This window comes from Leuciscus leuciscus (genome assembly GCF_965113295.1).
Source record: "Leuciscus leuciscus genome assembly, chromosome: 22".
NCBI lineage: Eukaryota > Metazoa > Chordata > Actinopteri > Cypriniformes > Leuciscidae > Leuciscus > Leuciscus leuciscus.
In genome coordinates this window covers 7,127,016-7,151,184 of record NC_138746.1, presented here as the reverse complement: position 1 = coordinate 7,151,184, position 24,169 = coordinate 7,127,016, and the positions used below count along the sequence as shown (strand labels likewise).

Here is a 24,169-nt window from a genome sequence, read left to right as displayed (position 1 = left end):
TTGACTGGGAGAGGGATATGAATAGATGAGGACAATAACACAAAATGGACTGGCAAGAGGTAGAAAGCAAGAGGATACTTTAAGTGTGCAAACAAACACACATTCACAAATAGGATTAGAGCATGCATTCAATGAGACAAATCAGAAAAACACACCAGGAGTACAGAACACACAGCCCACGCCAACATGTACGTGAATGTAAGACCTTGCTGATTTTATGCTATGTGAGTGCCTGCATGTGTAAGAAAAACAAATGCATGTTTGAGGAAGATTAACAATATAACAGTACAGTATATAGTGAAGTACTGAGCCGTGTGCGCGAGAGAAAGAGACAAGGACATATAAGCAAGAAAGACAGGGAAGGGAAATTCAGGTGAATGAGATCACAGCCAAACCAGCTCGATGAATCTGATAGGAGCCTCCCACAATCTGAATTGGGGGGTGGGTTCTCGCCATGGGGGATGCTGATTGGTTGTCTTGGAGCTATGGTTACTGTTGCTACGGCAGCATTAAAGTTGTGACTCAGAATTGCAGAGAGACTACAGCAGAGGTGTGATGATCAAAACAGCAGCTACGAAACATCTGCCTTACAGAAGAGAAGCATTCATATTCATCTAATGCTAAGCTACAGAGAGGAAGTTAATGAATGAATGAGTTCTGTTTAGATTAATGATGATTTGGATCATTCATTAAACTTGTGGACAATTTTTAAACAATTCATTGTGTCTGGCACGTAAGAAATTCTGTTAATTTAAGGATTGAGTGTGTTTAAAAGACAAGATGTGCTTTAAACTGCAAATGCATGAGATTTATTTCAATAATGCAACCCACCTGCTTAGCAATTTATTTTAGAAACCGCAGGTATATCAATAATTAAAGTTTTTACTCTTGTTTAAAGACATATTTTTCTTTTAGATACATATATTTTATAAAATACAATAAAAGACGAAAATGATTAACTTACATAAATGAAACGGTATCAAACATTAATACTCTTGAATATATCAAATGTGTATGAATACAGTACCACTTAAATGTCTGGACAACTCTTATAAAAATAATAATTATATAATTATAATGGTTATTATTAATATTAATACTAGAATATATTACATTTAATACTATTATTAAAATAATTGTGTAAAATTGAATCATAATCATTATAATTGCTATTATATATATATATATATATATATATATATATATATATATATATATATATATATATATATATATATATATATATAAATAAGTAACATTATTATAAATTAACATCTAAATGCATCTACAACTTCAAGCATTTCAGTATAAGACTCCAAATCAAAAAATATTTATTTTTAATCATACAGAAATTCAGTCAAGTGAGTCCAAACATTTGACTGGTAGTGTATTATGTATAAAGAATGTGTACTAAATATAAACTATGTAAAAAAACAAACAATCTCTGCAGTCAATGAATATCATTTGAGTTAATTCATGGTTGAAAGGGTTAATAGGGTTTCAAGTCAGGCCACTATAAAGCACTACAGGCAAATAACTTTGACACTCAATCAGCATGAGGAATATGACTACAACGATGTATGGAGTCAGAAAGTATAAAGAGTAACTCCAATCCAACACTATTTGAGCCCCAGAACAGGCCTGCAAATTCCACACGCCGCTCTTTGAGAGCAGTAATGCTGAACTGACTGAGGTTACTTTCATACTTTTGATTCTAAACTCAATACAAGCCACTGTAATAATATAATTAGCTTTATCTGATTTCAGTGATTCATGTTCCTGTCTAAAATAGAGTTTGATCAATGCACTGGCACACATCCAAATGCATTTTTCTTCATGTGATTAATTCTGGATGTGAGGTGGGGTGGATGTATGCGGGAATTATTGTGTCTTGTCAGGTCAGAATTACATGCCGCCCTACATCACTATCCTCTCACTGAATATTTATGCCTGCCAGGACTCAGAGACCCGTGAGATATTGTAGTGTGTGTGTGTGGGCCTGGGCGGTGTGTACTGTACTTACCCCGTTCCACTCCACGCTCATACTCACTTCCTCTCCTCCGTCAGGGCCGCTTTCGTACTTCACCGTGTCAGAGGTCAGGCTCTCACGGCTCCGCTGCTTCTCTCGTACTTCAGGGTCTCCCAGCACCTCCGCCACACGCTGCTTATGTGCCGTGTCCAGACCCTGCAGGAAGACAGACAACACAAAATTAACAAATATGGTCTGATCAAAACAATCATATTTTTTATCAACTTTGACCTACAACTTATCAGCCCATTTATAGAAATTTATAGTGACTTTGTATTCTAGAAAAACTTATATGGTTGTTTTTGGAGGTTGTCATTGTCAATATAAATCAATGAAGTTTGAATATTCTTAATTATAATTATCTTATATATTTCACACATTTTGTTTTTATTTACTTATTTAGATATTTTATAATAAATAATGAAAAAATATAAATATATATTTAATATATTTATTTATATTTTTTCATAATTTATTTATTATGTATTATAATAAATTATAATAATTATATATAAAAAAAACACACATCATTTTTAAATATAACATTATATTTTAAAGGTGGGGTATGTGATTTGCAAAACAGCCAGCAGATTTTGAAAATACACAACTCAAATGGTCCTACCTTCTTTCCTTTGACTCCACCCATTCGAAGAACATGAGGGGGATGGGGGAGGGGGGTATGGTACGACCGTTTGATTGACGCACTTACTATCCAATGATTCTAGGTGGTCTTGGAAATGATTGGCTGGAGTTTTTCGAGTCCTGCCCGTTCCACAGATGATTAAATTGCTTCATTTTCATTTCAGTGCTTCTAATGGCGCTTTTCCACTGCATGGTACGGTACGGCTCGGTTCGGTTCGGCACGGCACGCTTTGACGCTTTTCCACTGCATGGTACGGTACGGCTCGCTTCGGCTCGCTTTAAATGGTACCACCTCTGTTGAGGTTCCAAGCGTACCGTACCGATACTAAAATGTGACGTGAAAACACTGCAGATCACTGATTGGTCAGACAGAATCATCAATACCAGCGTCATTGTATTTACGACACGAGACACTAAACCCGCTAGATTTAAATAGCAAGTAGACAACAGCCAACGCTGTAGCGCCTGTTTTAAAAGTATTTGCTTAAAAAAAAAAAAAAAAAAAAAAAAAAAAAAAAAAAAAAAAAAAAAAAAGAGTATAAACTTCAAAAAAAAAAGAAAGAAAAGCTGAATCGTGGTCAGTGGACGAGGTGCAGACGTTCCTCTCGTTGGTTGCCGAGGAGTGGATGGGGAAACACGGAATGGAAAATTCGCATTTAATATGATGATGTAATGGCAGTAGAGACGGTAACTATAACGATCAGTCCCACCCACTTTGAAGCTACTAACTGCAGTGGAAAAGCAACCGAGCTAAAGCGAACCATACCGTGCCGTACCGAGCCGAGTCGTACCACGCAGTGGAAAAGCGAAGCGAGCCGAACCGTTTCGCGCCGAGTCGAACCGTACCGATCCGTACCATGCAGTGGAAAAGCGCCATAACTCAGTGGCTGTAAGTGGGTTAGGAATAGGATTTCAAGTGATTTTGAAAAAAATTGCCAAAAAAGAGAATTACATACCCCACCTTTAAATAATATCAAACTAAATACTTCATATACCCACACACAATATATTATATATTAATATAACAAATTTTATACGCACTTGCACTGTGATTCATCTCAAATCTGATGACACATACACATTTATAATATGGTTTGTTGAAAATACGCGTAAAACAGACAGGCAGGGTTAGGTTCATGTATGTTTCAGTCGATGGATACGCATTCTGGCTTCTCACAAACTTTGTTCAATGCGAGTGCCGTATGCTCTAATATGAGCAAGCTAAACCTTTATAAGACCTTAATAAAAACCTATTGAACCCTAAGTGACAGCTGGCCCGTTTGTATTTCACCAAGAGACCACACACACACACCTGTTTTCTGGAGCGCAAAGCCGCCTCCTCCAGGGTCTCTGCAGCCTCAAACTTGCCCTGTCTCTTGTAGAGAGCGCCAAGATTCTTCAGTGTGGTCGTCACAGTGGGGCTGCAGGCGGCAGAAGTCAGACAGGAAAACATTTCATTGTGATGCTGCAGAAGTAAAATCTTGAGGCTAAGCAAATTGTGTATACTGTATCAATGCATGCAGCAGATGAGTGAATATCTGACCTGTCTACTTTACAGGCCTTGTACCAGCCACCATACTCTCCAAACGGAGAGCCATCCTTCTGCTTGCCCTGAAACACAGAGAGCGTTTAGAAACAAGCTCTCAAAAACACTGAAAGTACCATCTGGACAGTGCTAATTTTCAACATTAAAACATATTGTAGTATAAACATTACTCTCGTCCTGTGAACCTTGACCTGTTCTCACCTTGCTCTGTTCTTCTCTCTCCTCTGCATGCATCCAGATGGGTTTATTTTCATCTGCAGGGGGAAACAAAGGACATAAAAACAACATCACTTTAAGCCCAAACACACAGACACACACACATGCCTAGCTATTAAGTTCAATATGATGAGTGATGGTGTTTCTAGTGCCTGAGGTGACTAGTGTGCTCACTGACAGAAACAGTGGGAGCTTTTAGCTTACAAATGAGCTCTTGGTTAGAGCTTCACAATTAATCAACATGTCTTCCTGCCAGTGTGTGTGTGTGTGTGTGTGTGTGTGTGTGTGTGTGTGTGTGTGTGAGCATGTAAGAGAAGGAAAGAAGATGCATAAACCACCAAGACTAGTCTTACAAGTTAGTCGTCACATTTTTTTCTTTAAGACTGCTTATAACTTTTTTAAGTCAGTTATATAATGTAGATTGGCCTAATTTGATACCGAAAAGTAAGTAAGATACACTAACTGTCTTAATAACATAACGGCTATGTTTATGCAAGTGGCCCCAGAACTAGAGTAACAAAAAGGAGTTTGAAAGTGTGTGTGCGCATAAGTGACTCCAAACGTGTGCAACCATAAGGACTGGATGATATAAATATTATCTTGATATATTTAAGACACTGACATTAATCAATACATCTCACAGCAACATTTACCAAAATTTACATGAATTTCTAATTAAAATATTTTAATACATACTACTGTTCATAAGTTTGAGGTCAGTAAGAAAGGATGCATTAAATTTATCAAAAGTTACAGTAAAAACATTTATAATCTAACAAAATATGGCAAATAAATCTGCCAATTATTGCCATTTTCACAAAGAGGATTCATTTTATATCGCCAGCAAAATCATAACAAATATATAATGAATAAATAACATATCCTTCAGCCCTAAGGAGCATGTTAAGCTTCACTTTGAATTCTGCAAAACTCCAGTGTGGTAAGCTGTGTCGCTGCTGCTGACTGTATAAAGCATGCTTAGAAAGTTTGTGAGGTTTATTTTTAAGTAGAATAGTGTCGAGCACATTTTAATATTCCATAGAGAACAATGCAAAAAGATATTCAAAAAAAATGCTTGGGTCAGGGAAAAGCACACATACCATCTACAGAGCCAAATTCTCTCTCATGGGCTCTGGTCAGGATCTCCTTATATAGAGTCTCGGCCTGCTTAAACTTCCCCTGTTTCAGGTAGCATGAAGCCTGAGAAAGAGAGAGAAATGGGTCAGTAACAGGGATGTATTTATTTGTATCAATTTTCTAGATTACATTTGACCAAGTATATTTATTGACTGTATTATATGCATGAAAAAAGTTAGACCAATAATTGTCTAATAAATATCAATGGCTCATATACAGTACATCTTATCATAGCTGCCATAAACCCTAAACAACGTCTGCTGAATATGGAGCCCCTAAAGGGACATGGTGATGGAAAAAATATATTTCAATCCTTTTGCGCTAACTCGCTAAAGTTTTGCAATCCCCTGAGAAACTTTGCATTAATTCGCAAAACTTTCGCATTCCCAAGAGAAACTTTGTGTTCCCTCTCAAAACTAGGGCTACCCCCTAATAGTCAACTAAACGCTACGACCAACATTTATATTAATTGGTTAGTCGCAAGAAAAGAAAAAAACTCCACAGGAAGTGGCAAAGTAATGGCAAAGAAAACGCAAAAGCACTGACATAATTTTTCCTCCCATCTCATATTTTTTTCCTTCACCATGTCCCTTTGGGGGCTCCGTAGCTTAAAGATGTTTCAGTCCGAGCACGACTATTTACTGTAAAAGCTTCTTCCATTACACTGAAAGCAGAATGAGCCATATCTCATGTGTATAATTTGCTGAGGCGACAGAAATCCTGCAGTATAAACACTGCAGACACCACACCATATGGATACATTTCTTAATGGTAATTAAAAAGAATGACCAGACAGAAGATCATTTCAAAATGAATTAGTGTTATTCTAATGGGATATTCGATTGCAAAGTTAATCCATTATTTATTTATGACAAATGTATACTGAAGGTTTTACATGCTCAGAAATGCATAACTCCACAAATGGAGGTCTGTTTGCTAGTTCAATGAATGGGGAGTGTGAAGTGGGAGTGTAAATTGTGAGTGTGTTTGTACCAGGTTGTTTTTGGTCTTGGCCACGTTGGGGTCGTCAGGGCCCAGTTTGGTCTGGTAGATCTCCAGGGCTCTCTGGTAGTAGTACTCCACCTCTTCATACTTGCCTTGGTTCTGACACAGCAAGGCCAGATTATTCAGCTGCTTAGCAACATCAGGGTGGTCCTTCCCCAGCACCTGACACACAAACACAGCTCATGTTATTCAGCTGCCTTATCGGTGTTACTCTGATTGTAGTATACAACCACCTACAGAGAGGGGATGACCTGGTTATTCATCCTAATGCTTACTATGGTGGCTGTGGGAACGGTCCCAATTACCAGTTAAAATCTTAAGCCCCTCTTAAGAGCCGTTTACACAGAACACATTAGGGGCTTTCACACCGGGTAGTTCTAGGAACTTAAGTTCTAGGAACTAGCCACCAGGGTGGTTCCCCAAAAACGAATAGTTCCCTTATGAGCGTTTTCCTGGTTGCATTCGCACCGCCAGTAGGAACTCTGAAGTGACCTAAGCCTTGGTTGTTGTTGTGGCTTTTATTTTGACGGCGCTGAGAACACCAGCCAGAGCCTGAGCATATAGTGCTCGCATTCTCCGTGTTCATTAGTTTATGATCGGTCTAACAGTCCTGTCTAATACGTTATTAGATAGACAGTACATGAAAAGGTATTAGCGTATGCCATGTGGTTGATGTCTAGTGTTGCTAGCTGAACAGAAATACAATAATGTTTCTCTTGGTCACCTCAAAGTTGCGTTAGATTTTCTCCTTAGCGTAAAGGTTAAGAGGCCCATCTATCACTGTTTTCCATGTTCGTAGAGTTAGTTTCTGGAGTAAATATATAGGCTATAATCTGTGTGTTTACCTAGCTTTTTTAAAAATGGAGGGTGCTGGTGTTTCACGTGCGTTCAGCCAATCAGCGTAACTAACGTTACTGATAATTCCTATAGTACTGATTTAGACCCTACTCTGAAGTAGGAGCTAAATTAGTTCCTCCAAAAGGAGTTCCTAGAACTAAAATCGTTCTCAGTTCTGCAAACACGCCAAAATCTGGGTACTTCCGCCAATAGCTCTAGGAACTATGAAAAGGTTCCTCCGGTGCGAAAGCCCCTATTTTTGCAGTCCACTGCGCTGCTTCTCCATTAGTTTTCTATATAAACATGGAAGTGTTTGACACTTATTCACACTTTTTGCAATGTCTTGCACATGACATGGGGTTCTAAAAATGGTTCGGTCAAGTAAAAAGAGGTTCAACTTTTAAACGTATCTGGGGCCATCCACACAGAATGTGTTTTAGTGGTTAAAATAGGTCAGTGTAACAAAAAAATTGCAAGTTCTAGAAATGCATTTTTTAAAGTTTAACTTAAGACACGAGCGCAATGGTCAAACACATTTACAAAGAAAAACAATGGAAATGCAGGGCAGTGAAATGCAAAAACACATTCTGTGTGAACAGACCCTTTTTAAAGCTTGCAAATTTTTTCCACTTCCACTTTTTCCCCAATGCCCTGTGTCTCACGTTTTTGCATTCCACTGTGCTCCTTTTACATTGTTATTCTATGTGAGCATGATGGATGTGTTTGAACGTCGGCACGACAACAGATTTTCGACCGCAAACTAATGCCTCGCTCTATTTCTGATGTGCTTCAAGCACTCACGCAACTTTTGACACAAAGGACAAATGAGTTTGCAGCGTTTGCTTTGTCACCTCTAGACAGCCCTCAGATTCACCAGTACAATTGTGGGTAATTAAGAGAAACCACAGTGTGTCAAAATATTAACTTCAGACAGTATGGAGCTGAACAAGTTAAGACGCCACTAAGAGACTTCACATCATGAAGACAAAGAGAAGCCAGTTAGAGTTGAGAAGTTGTAGTACTGTGTTAATTATAATGTTTCAAATAAATACAAGCAAGGTCATGTCTGAGAGTGTCTTAATATGGGGGCTTGAAAATATTTTTCTCTACAAAAAAAGGGGGCCCAGCAGAAAAAGGTTAGGAATCAGAGATTTACATATTGCATTCAAATGACCTGAACCAGTCTGAAAAACAAAGATTTTTTTTGTGTGTGTGTGTGTGATTTGAGCAAAAGCAGCATTTATGATACTAATGTCATTAGATTTTACTGCTGATTTGGGGCTTATTGGGGCAGTTGTGACCTAAGAATCGGACTTGTTACCCAAAGGTCGCGGGCTCGATACTCAATACCATCAGGAAACGACTGAGGTGACATTGAGCAAGGTACCTAACCCCCAATTGCTCACCAGGCACCACAGCAAATAAGAAAGCCCACTGCTATGGGTGTGTGTGTCCACATTTTGCAGTGTGTGTGTGTGTTTTCACTACTCACTGCTCCTAATGTGTGTTCACTAACTTGGATGGGTTAAATGCAGAGGACAAATTCCAAATATGGGTTACCACCATACTTGGCCTTCACTTCACCTTCACCTGATTTGAAATATGTTTGAAATTATATTATTCCTGATTTAATTCTAAGCTGTCTCCATCTCGGTTTATAAAACACAGGCCTTAAGGAGGATTTTATAGATTAATTACAATGAGCATTTTTGCTTATCTCTCTACCTCTCTGTTGTTGTTCGGCTCGTGTTGAGAGATATTGACTGTTCACAGTGAAGGCCTCTGTGACCAATGTGATTCAATGTTTTTTGAAGTTGAAAGAAAACCTTTGCCAACTGGTTCACTGCATGTTCCCTCGAGATTTTCCTATGGGGTTTTATAATGGGGTTTTTCAATTTATGAGTAAAATAAAGACTGTGGTAAACATAACTCAACGATACTTTGAAGTTTTGTTCTACAACGTACACTGCACACACTCACATCACATCCCAATCTGTCTCATCTAGCTACTTATGTAAGTTTTCAAAAATGAACATAACTGATTCAAAATTCACGCTTTCGCTATGGGTTTGTGTAATTTTGGGTTTGTTGTAGACCAAAACGACAAAGTATTGTCAAGTTATGTTTACAACAGGCTTTATTTTACACATAAATCGAAACCCCCATAGGAAAATCTAAAAGAAACTAGCGGCGAATTAATCTTGCGAGTTCTGATGTATTCTATAGATACCATGAGCTTCAGTTATTCTACCATGGTGATGAAAACCCCCTAAAAGGCTTTTATAAAACAGCGGCAACAGCAATACTATAAAAGAAAAATTATCAATAACATCTAATAAAACAAACTGATCTAATATATGAACTTAAATGAATATATAAACAATAGATAAACTACATTGTGAAATACCATTATATGTACACTACCATTAAAAACTTTGCTGTCTGCAAAACATTTTTTATTTTATTTTTTTTAAACCCTCTGATGTTCACCAAGGCTGCATTAATTTGATCAAAAATACAGTAAAAACAGTAATATTGTGAAATGTTATAACAAATATTTTGCAAATGAATTTGCAGCATCATTACTCCAGTCTTCAGTGTCACATGATCCTTCAGGAATCATTCTAATATGCTGATTTGCTGCTCAAGAAACATTTCTTATTATCATCAGTGTTGAAAACAGTTGCACTGCTTTTTTTGTGGAAACCATGACACATTTTTTTCAGGATTCTTTGATGAATAGAAAGTTCAAAAGAAAAGCATTTATAAGGAATATAATTATTTTATAATACTATAAATGTTTACCATTACTTTTGATCAATTGAATGCATTCTTGCTGATTAAAAGCATTTATTTCTTTGAACGGCAGTGTAAGATTTTGGTCATGCCGCAATAGAAAGTTAAATATGAAATGTCTGCAGAAGTTAAGCGATGAGATTTTGAATTCAGCAGATTGTCTAAGCTATTTCTCTCAGCTCTGCATGTGTGAGACGCAGCACTCTGAGTAAGACTCTCAAGACTTGCAGTAAGAGCTTTATCACACAGGCTTAGAAGAACTCTCTCCATAAAGAGATCAAAATAAATCTGTGACGCAGCGGGAGGGAATGGGAATAGAGTGTCTAAGAAGCACAACATTTTCATCTGTACGGAAGGTGTGCGGCTGCTGCAGGTGTTATTTTTGGATAAGGGGAAAAGAAAAAAGTGTGCACAGAGAACTATGGAAAAACAACAACACAATAAAACTCGTAGAAAATATTAAGTCCTAAATGGTCAACTGAAATCACAAATTCTTTTTAATAGGCAAGAAAAAACGTATTAATGTCCTGATGTATTGTAAGATCTCTAAAAAAAGAGGCATGAGTGTGAAATTACTTGAAAAGTTTTAGCCTCTAAAAAAAAGGAGGAATGTTGAAGTAGCAGTAGAATAGAATTAAACCCCATGAAAAGAAATAGGGATTCAGAAGATGTCTCAAAATGTTTCAAGAGTCTTTTCACATCTCTCCCGAGAGCTTCCAAGAATGGATGCTTTATTTTTAAGTCTTTGAAACACACAGTGTCGGAGAGAGAGAGAGAGAGAGAGAAAGGTGAATGTGAGTTATGTTTTGAGATGCAAAACCGGTAGGGAAAGATTGAAGATTACATTCATTACGAAGTCATACACATGATTCATTCATTTGACCTCTGACCCACCTTCTCTCTGATCTCCAGTGCTCTTTTACACAGAGGTTCTGCTTCCTTGTACTTCCCTCGTTTTCCATAAAGAACGGCCAGGTTGTTGAGAGTGGCAGCCACCTGCATACACAGGAAAACATACACATATATTTACATACACAGATACATTTCGAAATCGTTCAACGATTCAACCAATCAATGATTCTGAATTGGTGCAGTCATTTATATACAATTAGTCATGTCATCTTACGAAAAATGATTACTTGCTTGAAATCCGATCAAGGTCAAATTTTCCAAGTGTGGGTAGACTAACACGCATACACCCTGTGCATTGTGACAGATGAGTTCTGATCAACCTTTGATTAAGATACTTCAGTGCATGTGAGACATATACGTGTGTGACAGACGGCAAGAGTGACAAGAAAAAGAAAAAGGGAAAGGGCAAATTTATATTTTTGGCCTTGTGACGATATTAGATATTTGTATTATATTCAAATCTCTAGATTTACATATTAATTGTGAAATTGTGTTTAAAAATTGTTGCTTTTTCTATCAGAGGAACCCTTACTTAATAAAATAGCCATTGTAACCAAATACTAGATTCAAACTGTTTAATAAAAGCACTAAAACAAAGTAAAAAATTTATTAAATATCCAGGGCATGTTTTTTCCACATTGTTTTCCACTAAATTAACACCATGAATAACAACATTTAATCAATGTTTACACAACTTATATTTTATATAATCAAAATATTGCATATGATATATATATATATATATGCAGACATTTTTGAGTGATGATGCAAACAAATAATAAATCCAGGTGTTTTATCTTTTATTTAATTTAATTTTTTTTATCTTTCTTAACTGAAATTAATTCACAGAAATGAATTCTAATAGCAAGTTTAAAATCATAGATGGCAAATATTTAAGTAATAAAATATCATTCTTAACACACTTGCAAGTTGTGAGACGAGGAAGGATTGTGAAACCAGTCGGAAAAGTGCATTAAAATCATTATGATATTCACAATGTTGTTTAATTTCATATCGCCCAGAAAATCATCACAAATATATTGCGAATATTCAGTATAGCATCCAGTTTTAGGAAACAGCCAGGTAGAAGATAAAGAATGAAACAGAAGACAGATCTATAAGAGGTGTTAAAGCATCTAACCTCTGCAGAGAATTGTGGGACGCTGGTCCTGATGAGAGGGCAAGACGTGAGCTTCACATGACAAACTCAAACTTCAGCAGTCTATGCCGCTTATTTCAATACACACACACACACACAATATAGTGGCACACAGCACAGACAGACTGTAATGTGGAGAGCAGACAGATGAGGGCAGGACCGGTTCTTACCGCAGGGTGGTCTTTGCCCAGGGTCTTCTCTCTGATGGCCAATGCATCGTTAAGGAGGTTTGCTGCCTCTTTGTATTTATTCTGGTCCCTGGAGAGCAGAAAACACTTTCACATCAACCTATTGCGACTCGTTGTGCAACAAAGGGCTGTTGCAAAGGTCTTTCTCACAAAAAGCTGTTTCCATGGCAACAGGGTGATGGCACAATGGCCTAATATCCCAACGGCTTGCGAGCCGGATATTACCATCGTTTACAACAAAAGCTATGGAGGAGGAGGTTCTCAGCCCGTTTGTTTAAAGCACTTGTTGATACCATACTGCAGTTTAAGATTAACATTAAAATTAGAGATTCACTAGGCAATTTTTCCACTTAAAGCACTGCTGCAAGTATTTTAACATGAAACAAAACATGAATCACTTCTGAATGACACTTAAAGTCGCATCTCTTCAGCCAGGCATTCATATAATCCTACAGTTCAAACTACAATCCGGCCTCTAGCTCATAAATGCCAGAGGAGAACTGGCCCCCGACTGAGCCTGGGTTCTCCCAAGGTTTTTTTTCTCCATTAGGTCACCTGATGGAGTTTTAGGACACCATTAGGTCACTTGATGGAGTTTTTCGGTTCCTTGCCACTGTTGCCTTTGGCTTGCTCAGTTGGGGATATTTTGGGGATATTTAATTTAATTTTATCAATCAATAAATTCCTCTTGAAACAAACTTTGTTGTATTATTTAAATTTAATACTGTGAAGCTGCTTTGATACAATCTGTATTGTGAAAAGCGCTATACAAATAAACTTGACTTGACTTACACTAATGTTCAAAGGTGGAGTTTTTTTACGTCTTATACTCACCAAAGCTGAATTTATTTGATTGAAAACACAGTAAAAACAGTAATATTGTGAAATGTTATTACAATTTAAAATATTTTCTATTTTAAAATGTAATTTATTCGTGTGATGCAAATAAACTGCTCAAGGAACATTTCTTATTATTAACAATGTTGAAAACAGTTGTGCTGCTTAATATTTTTGTGGAAACCATGATGTATTTTTTCATGATTCTTTGATTAATACAAAATTCAAAAACAGCAATTATTTGAAATAGATTAAATTAATTCATCCTTCCTGAATAAAAGTATGAATTTCTCAAAAAGAAAATACTGAGCCCAAACTTTGGAAAGGTAGTGTACACATAAATGAGCAGGACTTATGACCAACATGCTTAAAATTGTACATTAAAGTCTCTTGAGCAGACAGTAAACCAATACATATTTCAGAGCTAAAGTTCTTTGCTGACCTGTAAACGAGGGCGAGAATGTTCAGCATGGTGGCTACATCGGGATGATCGTGTCCAGATGTTTTCTCTAGATCCTCCAGAGCCTGTTTGCAGAGGGGAACGGCCACCTCGTACCTGCCCTGTGAGGCGTACTGGATCACCAGGTTGTGGAGGGTTCGGAGACGAGCGGGGATCTCGTAACCGCCCTGCTGCGCTGCTGCCACTGCACTGCTGTGAGGAGGCTGGACTGGGGAAAACAAAATCTTTATAAATATCTGCTGTCTATAGATATGTTTCAATACTTAGTGAGCTGCCTACCTAGAAAGCATTTGTAAGCATAACAGACCCAAAACTAATGGTGTGCCTCACAGTAGGTGGTAATATTAAAATGCTCACTGCCATTCACAAATCCTCTCCTGTGGCCTCATGGGATATTAAAGTGTCTATCAAATGCGCACTCGAGAATGTTGGCAGAAGAAGTAGGTCATCCAGGGACTTTTCGCCTACTGTTTTATTCGGACATACTACTCTTTTGCCGTACTGTTTTTCAAATACTATATAGTAGGGAAGTATTCGATTTCAGATGCAGTGATTGCATTATGGTATTTCCTTATGCACAAAGACCAAAACACAGTGACAAGCTCAGTGAAAATGTAATGCGGTAACACTATTTTACAGTGTCCTTGTTAAATATGTACTTACTGTATTAATAATGATAAATCATGCATAATTACATGCAACTAACCCTAAACCAAACCCAAATCCTAAAACGAACCCTATAGTAAGTACATATTGTTAATTGATTTTACTCTGTACTTAAATGTATGATAACACTGCAACAAGTACACCTTCAAATAAAGTGTAACCAAAATAGGTATGATTAAAATCTCACAAAAAAATAAAGGTCGCACTTAATATTAGGTGTCTTTAACTACAATGTACTTACATCAAAAACAAATAATTCTTAGGTACAATATACTTATTGTCTTCATGTTGTATTGCAAAACACTTCTGCTGCTATTGAGGTGAGATACGGGTAAGATTAGAGAGAGGTTCATGGGTATGGTTATATTGAATTTGAATATTTGAAAGGATCCGCCAGTATTTCTGCTGTAGTTATGACAAAGCAGCTTGTTTTCAAACTATTTTATTCACATAAACTGGGAGTGCTGATATTAAAATTAACCTTGATTCAGTTTCAAAAAACTGTTTATTGTACAATACAAGCAATAGTTACTGAGCGGGAAAAAAGAAATGTGAATTCAGTTTAAATCTTGATTTTGTATATTTTTTGCATTTTAGAGTTAGATCATTGTAATACGTTAATAAATAATACAATGAAATGAATCATTTATTTAAATACTTTTAAGTCATCTTGAGCCTCACCTTAAATTTGCTAGATTATTGGAATCAGCATTGGATCTCATGAGTGGTCATTAACCGATCAGTCACTTTTATGATTTAATTTCAGAAGCTGCCAATGTAAATGGAAGCAGACAGTTCACTAGGTTTTTCCTGGAACAAAGCCTATATGTTTGAGTTAAGATGGTCAATTATCAGAAGTCAACATGTAGCTTTCCCCTAAAAAGTAGAAAAACATGAACCGAGACCCCAGAAAGCACTTCTTCCTAAGACTGTCACATTTAGGCACAAGATCTAAGAGAGCATATTTTCTGATTAGAAACATGCCTCAGACTTAAAAGACCAAAACAAACTTTAAATTATCCAACTCAAATAAACTAAGAATTAATCAAAAACATGGCAGAGCAAAATGACAATGAAAGGATTACATCCCTACTACTTCAGGAATGAGGAGAAGAGATTAATGCGATCTTTCTTAGAGCAGATTAATGTCTGTCTCTTTGAAAAACCCTGCTGGAGATCACTTGCTGTAGGGATGCATCACTGACGGTCAAACAGCCGTTTGGCATTCATGTGTCAGAAGTAGGGCTAATCTGAGCACGGCAGTGTCAGCCTGCGACATATGAGGCTTTAAACTCCCGTGAGCTGTTGCGCTCTCTGACACATGTCCCGGGCTGCCCTTTGATCCTCTTCCACAGTCAATGAGGCAATTATCAGGCAGGACAACAGAGAAAGTGGAAGGGTGGAAAGAAAATGCAAGACTGGAAACCGTTCAGCAGAAAATACGGGAAGGAAGAACTGTGGTTCTCTTCTCTTCCCCCAATACACTGCTCCTTTTAAGTCTTTCAGAATTGACACTTTTTACATTTTTATTTAGCTAAAAAATACATCAGTGGTAAAATAGTTTGATTCAGAAAGAGTACGCAGAGCATGATTTTAATATTTTTGAGCTTGTAAGCAAATTATATGACATTTTTGTATCTTTATTTTCATATTCCGGTTGTACCGTGGTACAGTGATGGTATCAGATGGTAATACCACCCTACGGTAAAGTACATTGGGGTACAAAATACTGAGACCACAATGAAAATCTTGGAATTTAAACCTGGGAATAAATTGAAAATGTGTTTATACAAATATAAAAGATAAAGATATATTCAGTATATATTACCGTTCAAATGTTTGAGGTCAGTAAAAAAAAACTTTTTGAAGGTTCATGTGACATGAGACTAGAGTAATAAAAATTTAGCTTTGCCATCACAGGAACAAACTATATTTTAAAATAAATTAAAATAGCAAAGAGTTATTTAAAACTGTAATAATATTTCATAATATTATGTTGTTGTTTTTTACTGTAAAAAAAAAAAAAAAGTCTTACCAACCCCAAGCTTTTGAACGGTAGTGTAAATATTTATTTAAATGTATTTGAAATATATTGATTATATTTACTTATAAACATATTTATAATTATAATTTCTAGATCACAATAAAATGTTATCAAATCTGTGACATAAAAAAAATTGTCCAAATTAGAAGTATTTCTACTAATGGCTTCTGACTTTTAGACCACAACTGTACACAATAAGCCTGAATGGTTCACCCATTCCTATATCATGGTGTTTCTTCTCTGTGCCCTGTGTTTCTAAGAGGTCCTAAGCTGAGTGCTACTGGGGTACTTACTGCCAGGACCCGGTTCATCCTGCTCATCTGGGAAAAGATCATCCAGTGTCTCCCTACTGGAATCCGAGTCCTTATCATCCTGATGAGAGTGAGATGTAAAGAGGTGGAGAGAAGTACAGAATGAGACCAAAGAAAGAATGACACCGAGATAAAGGCTCTATGGTAAATAAGACCAAGTCTCACAGATGGGCTGAGGTCCTGGTCGTATTTCTTGAGTTGGTTCATGAACTCCAGATGTTTCTTCTCCTCCTCCAGCTGGGCCACGCTCTGCTCGCTCTTCTGCAGCCGCTGCTGGGTCCCTGCTAGCTCATCCCTCAGCCACTGGTTCTCCTGACACAGCCTCCGCACCTGGAGAACAGGGAAAAAATATGCTTTAGGGCATTTTCACACTACAGCTTTTAAACTAATTTGTTAGAGCGAATAGCACCATTGACAGCAGCCCAGTTTCAGGGAGTATTTTCTCCTTTATTTTCCCCATAGCCATTGAACATTTTATTTAGAACTTAGTAATTGTGTGTAATTTATTTATTAACCAATTCAACAATTAAACAATTGTTCAAAAATTTGATTAAAATCACATTGGCTTGTTGATGTTTGCTTCATGAAACTGACTCCACTGATTCATTCTTTAGATATACACAAGTGCCATTATGTGTGTGGGGCAAAACCATGAGTCAGAATGTAAAGTGAACCATGCTTCCGATTTTAAATCCTAAAATGAAGTGGTAAACTGTTGCTAGTTTTCACGCTGATGAAATAAACAAACTACAATTTGGAGCAAAATAATACAATGTAAAATATATCAAATGGGAGTAGGGGGATGGAATTAAATTTAAGATTGGACTTTGCAATCAAATCAAGTCTGTATACCTATCCGCCAATGAACCTGAGAGCAGAGTTAAATTTTTGATGTGGTGTATGTACCTGTGCTCGAAGCTTCTGTTTCTCAGCCTCCACTGCACTCAGGTGCCCTGACAGAGCCATCATCACCTGCGCCGATCGATAAAAGAAAGACAGAGAGTAGCCATGGTGTTACAATGATTACAAGCAAATTCATTTTCTCACCATTTTATCCCACTTTGGAAGCATTTCCACACTGCACCTGTGCCTCGCTAAGGCCCAGCTCCAGCATTTCCATGGAGCGTTGAATCATGGCTGTCTTCTCCTCAACAGCACGACCCTCCTGGCTCTGTTTGAGGCAGCGCAAGGTCCCCATCAGCCCCTCCAGGATGGCCTGATGTTCTGCACGGAGCGCCTCCAGCCCCTGCATGACCTCTCGTGTCCGACATAGCAGCTCGTCCTGGGAGAGCTTCTCGTCGGGGTCCCCCTGCCCCTCCGTCTCCTTCACACACACCACGCTCGACATGTCCTCACGCATCCTACACAGAGATACACAATACAATATGAGAACAGAAGCCTGGAAACATTTCCTGTTAAGGGCAGGGACGAGAGGCTGGGATATTTTACGTTGCTGTCAGGGCTGGACAATAAGGACTGCCTGATGGCCCGGGGTCACCGCAAACGTCGCTCGGGACAGTTGACGGTATTGTCACTTGCCAGATCGGGCCAGTGCTGCATCATGAAAGTTTATAATTTGCACGTGTTTTTAAGCCTTGCCAGTTTAAATATTCAAGCGCAAGAAGACTCGAAAGAGAACTCAATTCAACAGCGCACACAAAACTTCTCACACTATTGAACTGCGCTCTCTTTAACATCTTCTTGCGCTTGAATGGACATATTCACAAAAATAACGTTAAAAAAATGCCGGTCTCGGCGAGTATCCTACATAAACAGTTGAGAAATAAAACGCATTTGTGACAGTATATTGGATCCCTGCAGCTCTTCAAGTGACAGCAGCCAAATATTCCTTCTGCGGTCTTTGTTTTAATGCTAATCAAACAACAACAAACAATGGGAAAAAAAGAGAAAAAAAAAGAAGAAAAAATAAATCAATCACACCGCTCTTTTAACTTTAACTTTCTTTTGACTTTAACTTTAAAGGACAAGTTCGGTATTTTACACTTAAAGCCCTGTTTACAGATCGTTTCTGATGAAATAGAACGGTTAAGATAAAAATTTGGACACATGCTGCTGTCCCGAGAATTTTAGGTTTCTTTCGCTTCCCCCCACCCCCAGAATGGCTGCATATGGGCACTGGAACAATCCTTCCTAAAAACACATTAAACTTTCGTTTACAAAGACGTGAAACTCACCGAGTGGTGAGGGGTGTTCACTGATATGCTCACACAAAAATCGCTGCAAAAGATGCTTTCCAACAGGTGTTTTACCGTTCGTTGAGAGCTTGAATAATAGACACTCCAGCCCAGTTGGTGGCGTAGTAATAGCGTACCTCACAGCACATCCAATACAAGTCAATGGACATCCAATACAAGTCAATGGAGTTGGACAAAAACTACGATAAAACCTGTTGGAAAGCATCTTTTGCAGCGATTTTTGTGTGAGCATATCAGTGAACACCCCTGACCACTCGGTGAGTTTCACGTCTTTGTAAACGAAAGTTTAATGCGTTTTTAGGAAGGATTGTTCCAGTGCCCATATGCAGCCATTCTGGAGGTGGGGGGGAAAACGAAAGAAACCTAAAATTCTCGGGACAGCAACATGTGTCCAAATTTTAATCTTAACCGTTCTATTTCATCAGAAACGATCTGTAAACAGGGCTTTAAGTGTAAAATACCGAACTTGTCCTTTAATATGGATTAATTCTACATTTAATTTATACAGTGAAGACTATTCAGTGCTATTTTACATTTGATTACTCATTTTCTCTACCTGAAAATTATTGTTAAACTTACCTGAACACACAAAAGCAGTGTTTATTTTATTTGTATGTTTGTTCTATTGTATTCTATTGTAAGTCTTTCAGAATTGACACTTTTTACATTTTTATTTTTGTATTATCTGTTAAACTTACCTGAAAACACAAAAGCAGTGTTTATTTTATTTGTATGTTTGTTCTATTGTATTGGTGCTATTGCTTGTAATTTGATTATTTCTCACTTTATTACTGATATTAGTCTTTAACAATATTTGAAATTTATACAATTTAAGCTAGTAGTTTTTGGTGTCACAAGTTTTGGGGGTGGGGCCAGTGAAATTTTTGGCAGGGCAAGAAACATTTTTAACCACCGGCTCAGTCGGGCCACTAGAAAAAATCCTTAGCGTTGAGTCTGATTATGCTTATTTGCCACAGTCGGCCGCTGGTGGAGAAAATGCTGTATTAAGGCCTATTTATACTTCTGCGTCGGACCTACGCCGGAGCCTCTACGCTGTAGGCAACGCGTTGGTTTTAATTTATACTTCTGCGTCGTTGTCCGCGTTGACGCGCAATTACTCATGCAGAGGGACCATGTGAAACCCGAGGGAGGGGTTCTAGCAGACCAATCACAGCGCTTGCGTCCGCGCAGAATTGACGCGTTGTTACATTTTTGGAGAGGTGCGCGTCAGGGTACGCGCGCTAAACACAGCCTACGACGTAGCTACGGCGTAAGTTCGACGCAGAAGTATAAATAGGCCTTTACTGTTACTACATATAAAGCTCTTTATGATTATGTGATGTTAGCCACTTGACAAAATAGCATTGTCTCTGAGGCATGGTACAACCATGTTATTTGTGGTAAGAAAATTACAGATTCAAACAATAAGACTAACCGTGTTGAGCTATATAACAATGATTAGTTTTCTGTTGATAAAGGTATCCAAACAGATGTTTAATGAAACATAATATAAAGCGCCTTAGGTGTTTCCATGGTTACTATGGAAGTAAAAAGGATAATCAAGGGTAGGTTTTAATCTAAAAATATTACATATTGTGCTTTTAAGATGAGTGTGTAAAATTGTAATGAAAAGACACCGAAGGCAATTAAATGAGAGTCGTCTCTTTCTTGTTCTTGTGTCTTGAAACCCTAAACAAATAATTCAAGTCACTGTAAATTTGAAGTGGTGAAAATATTCCACAAATGTTACAACATCTCTAGGCAGAAGAATGAATTCCCTACAAACTCCCATAAAACACCATGGGAACTGGCTTTTAATCTAGATTCACTGAGGCAAACTTCCATGTTGTCTTCAACAACTTATGTAACAGGACTAGGAACCTATAGAATGGCTTGCGTGTAGTAAATCAGCTTAGACCATTGCAAAGCTTTAAACAATGACTGTTTCACTTAACAGTTTTCAAGTTGAGGCAATGGACATCAGCGAGAGCAAGATGTTAGCTCAGATTTAACCAAATTAGTTGAGATGGACTACATAGATAACTTGGCAAAACACGCTGCCACAATGTTATGGTGCTCTAGATGGTTAACAGGGCATTACTATGCAGTTTCTATGGTATTCTAAGACATTTTTAGCATATTGCTGAGTGGCGACTAAACTGTTTTACTGACCCAACCCATGTCTCTATGATATTCTCTAGATATGTCTCAGATCCTTTCTTCAACGTAATATTCTTTTATGGGATTTTTTTCTCATTTTAAAGCATACAGTATTCTTCCCTTAAACCCTTATCTGCATTAACCCCAAAGTATATAGGCTACTTCAGCTTTGATGTGAACGCTTAGCATATGTGTGCAGCCTTTAAAAGTGTCTTAGATTTGATGCTCAAACACAGGCTCAACACATGCGCAATAGAAAATTTGGACCTTGCTCAGTATCTGCGCTATTTCTTTCCAGAAGTTATGACCATAAAATGGCCATTGCAGACATGTGCAAGTGATTTGAGCATAAAAAAGAAAAAAAGCTCCACTAGTGTGCACATGGTCGAATGCATTCATGGTCAATAGAGTATACTTTGAAAGGCTTGCGCTGTGTGGAAAGTGGAAAATCAAGTTTACCCTGGACACATCAAGCCAATGGTCTGCCGTTGGCCCATGTCAGGCCATCATTGACCACACTTTTGGTGTCTGCCTAGTTTGTTGCGTTCGTGACCATTGGCACTAATCGGACAAAACGTTGGCAGCTTTTCAGCTGATTTCGCATTTTGAGACCGCCGATGAGAGATATCAGATTGGCTGCACAGCTTAGCGAAAAAGTGAACGAAAAGAAATACGGAAGTGACGAAAACAAATAAAATCAGTCAATAGGGCACACACAGTTGCTTTGTTTACGGTTTGTATATTCGCAGTCTTAACTCTTTCTGTTTCCCTTTTTGAATTACAAATACAGACTACTGCCACCTGTTGGTATGGAGAGTTCTTTGATGGGTTTGTTCAAAACACTAATCTTAAGTATGAGCCTTAGCAAACACTACTAACACGAAATTCTAGAATAAAATTCAAGACACAAAGTAAGTTCACTCAGAGGTGCAATGACAACGCAAAGCTTCTCCAAGAATTTGAGAGGCTCCTCACTCTTCCCAGCCTGCCACAGGGACACAAAGCAGCTGTCTTTGCTGTTGCCAAGACACAACTCACCTGGTAAGGCAGATCACAGTTGCTAAGAGAGTAGGTGAGGCACGATAGCGTAAGAGCACTTGGAGTTGTGAAAACCAAAAGAGCAAGAAGAGAGAACCTGAGATTGTTGCCCTTTTAAACGTAATACGTCCAGACTACAGTGAAGATGTTGGGAAAACCCATTCATTAAAAATAAACACGTCTCCGCAGATTTCTTTTCTCTCATGAAAACAACAGTACAGTCTCCTCCCTGAAATGCTGATGTAAAGAGGAGGAGGGTCTACGTGCTGATTCTGAGCTTCGGGCCTGTGCTGTGTTCCTGTGGGAGGGGAATTAGGAAGTGAGACAGCAGAGATTCATGTGACCCATAACGTAGCTCGTCGTCTGGCATATGACAACCATTGGGCAGGAAAAACCAGTGCATGGTGGGAATCAAGTACTGATGAATCTGATGCACAGACTCACAGTTCTTTTCCAATGGGGACCAACCACAAGACTCTCATCCAACCTAAAAGCAGCTGATATAACAATATTAGATATTAAATATTTCATTACTAATATTGACAAACATAATTACATTTGGGTATTACGAATATATCATCGAGTGCAAGGCATTTTATTTAGTAGCATAGGAATGCAGCGATATTCATATTCTGTCTGTTACCAATAAACCGGGTTTTGGATTATAATAAATTGCAGATATAAAAATGTTAAACTATTTTCTCTGAATAAATTAAGAATAAAACACTAAAAACTAAGATCTATTATTTTAAACTCTACAAGTGTACTGTATTTATATGTATGAACAAATGACATTTATATGGAGACTTTCTAAATTTCAGGATGTTAATTAAGTTATTAGTAAAAATTGCAATTGTTATTATGCAAATGTAATCTAAATATAAAAATTAGGGAAATGAGACTTTGCAGTATCAACAGATGCTGATAAAAAAAATAAAAAAAAGTATCCAATACTGGCAGATAACTGATATAGTACCAAATGGTATGCATCCCAACTTTAAAAACGTTCAACTAATTTTAACTAACTTTTGCCTATGTACAATATACGTTAGAGCAGTTTAATTTAAAGGGATAGTTCACCCAAAAAAAATGTTTGGGTCATTTACTCACCCTCAAGTCTATATGAGTTTCTTTCTTCTGTTGAACACAAAAGAAGATATTTTGAAGAATTTTGTTAACCAGACAGTTTTTCATTTTTGGGTGAACTATCCCTTTAACTTAACATGTAGACTGAATCCTTATATTACTGTTTAGGGTTTACATGCAAAGAAACCTAGACACTCCTTGTTTTCATCCTATTCTCCATGATCAGCATGATTTGTGTTTTCAGATGCATTAAAGAACCAAAGGTAGCAGAAAGACAGAGGAAAGGCAAAGGAAAAGTAATGAAATACACGACAGGGACGGAGATGCAAATTTCATGCTGCTGTTTGAAGTGCAAATGTGTGTTTCGGTGCTTTGTGCTGCATGGGGTTCTGCAATCCCTGTTCTGCAAAGCACACAAAATACACCAAATAGCCTACACATAAATCATAAGGTAACAGATAATCTAATCAGCTTTCAGTAATACTAACGGCACATAAAGGACACAAAGAAGATCGGGAAAGCTGATAAGAGAAGAAAGGATGCACAGATTCATAAAGTTCCTCTTTTATATCCAAAAACCCAAGGGAAGTACAAAAACATCTGCAGCTACTCTGACTATAGGGAAAGGGTTTTTATTTAAATTATTACAGCACCAGGACAAGATGTCATAATAGACACAAGCAGAGGGAGAATTTCCAGGTTTCCAAATACAAAAGTGCAGTGAGAACAAATCCTAACAGTATGAGGAGGACAGATAAATGAAAAATGCTGCAGGCCAGCACACCTCCTACTCAATTACAAAAGATAACGATCAGTCAGTCCCTTATTACTCAATGTGGAGATTGAGACAGAGAACGCTAAAGATGGCGTAATAAAAGAGGAAG

At 37.7% G+C, this 24,169-nt stretch overlaps 1 protein-coding gene across 5 annotated transcripts in view; it reads right to left on the bottom strand.

Moving 5' to 3' along the window:
• Positions 1–24,169, bottom strand: part of klc1a (kinesin light chain 1a) — a 137,303-nt gene that overhangs the window by 108,616 nt on the left and 4,518 nt on the right. For 2 of the 5 annotated variants that reach the window (XM_082154002.1, XM_082154004.1), the window contains exons 2-14: positions 17,870–18,146; positions 17,692–17,757; positions 16,951–17,115; positions 16,768–16,846; positions 13,747–13,972; positions 12,450–12,537; positions 11,103–11,204; positions 6,564–6,737; positions 5,534–5,633; positions 4,419–4,471; positions 4,215–4,282; positions 3,984–4,092; positions 2,024–2,185 (exon numbers count right to left, since the gene is read on the bottom strand). In XM_082154002.1, the coding sequence (XP_082010128.1) occupies positions 2,024–2,185; positions 3,984–4,092; positions 4,215–4,282; positions 4,419–4,471; positions 5,534–5,633; positions 6,564–6,737; positions 11,103–11,204; positions 12,450–12,537; positions 13,747–13,972; positions 16,768–16,846; positions 16,951–17,115; positions 17,692–17,757; positions 17,870–18,145 (1,668 nt within the window). In that variant the 5' untranslated portion in view covers position 18,146. Of the gene's footprint in view, positions 1–2,023; positions 2,186–3,962; positions 4,093–4,214; positions 4,283–4,418; positions 4,472–5,533; positions 5,634–6,563; positions 6,738–11,102; positions 11,205–12,449; positions 12,538–13,746; positions 13,973–16,767; positions 16,847–16,950; positions 17,116–17,691; positions 17,758–17,869; positions 18,147–24,169 lie in introns of all 5 variants that reach the window. The other 3 variants (XM_082154003.1, XM_082154005.1, XM_082154006.1) reach the window with 2 other exon arrangements.